Source organism: Penaeus vannamei, chromosome 30 (assembly GCF_042767895.1).
Source record: "Penaeus vannamei isolate JL-2024 chromosome 30, ASM4276789v1, whole genome shotgun sequence".
In the NCBI taxonomy this organism is placed as follows: Eukaryota; Metazoa; Arthropoda; class Malacostraca; order Decapoda; family Penaeidae; genus Penaeus; species Penaeus vannamei.
In genome coordinates, this window is record NC_091578.1 from 5,977,586 (window position 1) to 5,980,085 (window position 2,500).

Consider the following 2,500-nt stretch of genomic DNA (forward strand, 5'->3'; position numbering starts at 1 on the left):
AAATAATAATCCTAGGTTGATATTTTAGTGTTCACTTTGTGGATTTCATTTACGAATATAGTTATTTGGTTAATTATTCAACATTCATTATGATTAGGTTTCACATGTTATACAAGGTGATTAGTCATTAACATTCATATTTTTATCAACAGGCATGTACTTCACATCCTGTGTGGAACATATAAAATTTGTTGACTTCTGTGGAATGTACAGAGTGCCTTTAATGCACTACCTGTGTTCTTCACGGTGCTCCTCAAAGACACCAGCTTACTACCGGGCTTCATCTTCAGAGTCAGAGAGCGAAGAAGACGAACAACCAGCAGCTAGGATGAAGAGAGTTTTGCTGGGATAAATTTGATCTGCGAGTGTTTTGCAGCCTGAAACTTGTTAAAGACTGCATGTGATGGGAAAATGGAGAGTTGATAGGTAGTGTTTTAGACTCGGTGACATTGAGATAAATCAGTAATCCTTAGTGATGTGTGGTGTGTTATGCCCTTGTTACAGATGATAATAGAAGTGATGGAACACTAATTGCCAGATAATCTCAAGGAGTGGGGGTTTTTGATGAAGGAAAAGTCCATTACTGTTTGCCCTATTTTTATGGTTCCAAGTCTGTTATTAAAGACTAGATTTAGTTTTTTAATGCCTGTTTTTTTGCAGTATTTCTTCTCTGATTATTAAACATCTGCCACAGATTAGAGTAGAACACAAGAGACATTTGATATTCAATGAACATATTTTTAATTTTTTGTGATGATATGAAATATTGATATATGTGAATAGGATGTTTTTAATATGAATCTGCTTCCTAAAAGTTTGGCAGCAAGGAAACATATTATTTCTTAATATGTGGTATACTGTAGTGGTATGCAGATAAAAGATTAATACAATGTTATGCCACATTAAAGCAGAATAGATTTCTGACAAAATCTGAGGAATGAGATCAAACCATCATCATTTTCCTCACAATTCTCTCTTCTCTTTCTCTTTGAATTGGAGGTGGAAGTAAGAAAATACCACTTTTATCTTTTTTTTCTCTTTTGTTTTCTAATATGAGGAAAACAAAACTCAGTATTTCAAATATTATTATCAAAATTTCAGTGAGAACATGCTTTATTCAATTACTGTTTTGCCTATGCTTATCTCATAAATTAGAATGACTGTAGTGTGAAATCACAAATTTGTGCATTGATAGCTTCATTTCATATATAAGTTATCTATACCTTGCAACTTTATTTTGAAAAATATTTTTTTTTTTTTAGAAACATTTGTGTTAATGATAGGAAGGGTGAAGTCATCATTCTGTAGTGAGGAATATAGATAGAGTGAATGGTGCATATGATCTTCAACCTCCAATTCAGTATTTGTAAAACATTTTCATATTAAACTACTGTAAACACAAATTACAGTCCACTCAAAAGTGCCAAATTTAGCTAGAATAGGAATAGCTCTAGACTGAATTATATACCTATATATACAGTACATATATATATATATATATATATATATATATATATATATATATATATATATATATATATATGTGTGTGTACACATACATACATACATACATACATGTACATATATTTTGTGTATACGTATGATTGATGAAAATGAAGGTCATTTGCTAAATTATGTACTGCAGTGAAAAGATCTTTAAAACTTTTGATATTGTCCAGTGACAGCTGGTCCTTTATCAATATATTTGTCAGGTCAACAGTATAGCAAGAAAATATATTTGAGTCAGGTGTTAAAGGTATTTTCTCAGATTTGATAAGATTTTTGCCAACTTTTGGATAATCATATTAGTTGGAAGAGTTTCTCTTAAGGTGCAGTTACATGGGAAAAATGATGTGTATTACAATTGCAACACATGCATAAGTCCACTGTTTCCCCATACACATTTGGAGTATTAGATTTAGTTTCTCTACGCTCTTCTGAACAATTCTGTCCATGTGCTTCAAACTCAGTTGATTCATGTAGGAATCTGTGACAGAATGTCCACATCTTAGGAGAGCTTTTACATTATCAAAGATTTGTTAGTGATGAAATGCTCGTGTGACCGTGCCTTTAGATAATGCTAAATATTTTTTACCCATGTTTCATTTCCATCTCATTTACCAAAAGTTTTAGTGTAAACTGCCAGTTGTGTGTGTTTCAAATACTATGCAAGTAATTCATCACTGCCAACAGTAAACTATGGAAACCTGAGTGAAAGCTATGGCCTGGTAACTTACAATCACAGTAGATGTATTCGAAGACGCTCTTTCTATGTTGACAGTTGTTTCATTTTTATGCAATGACTTTTTTGGTGTTATTTACTGGGAGTTGTAGGCTATTAGGATTAAGATATATTTCAGAATAACAACAAATATATTTTTTGTTATGTGCATCATTGTGTACACCATTTCAGAGATTTTTTATTAGAAATTTGTTGCTAGAAAGTTTTGTTGTTAATCTTGACTTGGAATTACATTTTCATTTATTTAGCCAGTGACTG

The 2,500-nt window shown here is 31.6% G+C and overlaps 1 protein-coding gene across 1 annotated transcript in view; it reads left to right on the forward strand.

The window, feature by feature from the left end:
* LOC113811482 (leucine-rich repeat-containing protein 58) overlaps positions 1-2,500 on the forward strand; it is a 14,443-nt gene that overhangs the window by 10,894 nt on the left and 1,049 nt on the right. Inside the window, exon 4 of the mRNA XM_027363243.2 lies at positions 153-2,500. This exon is cut by the window's right edge and continues 1,049 nt beyond it. Coding sequence (XP_027219044.1) covers positions 153-352 — 200 coding nt within the window. The 3' untranslated portion in view covers positions 353-2,500. The remainder of the gene's footprint in view (positions 1-152) is intronic.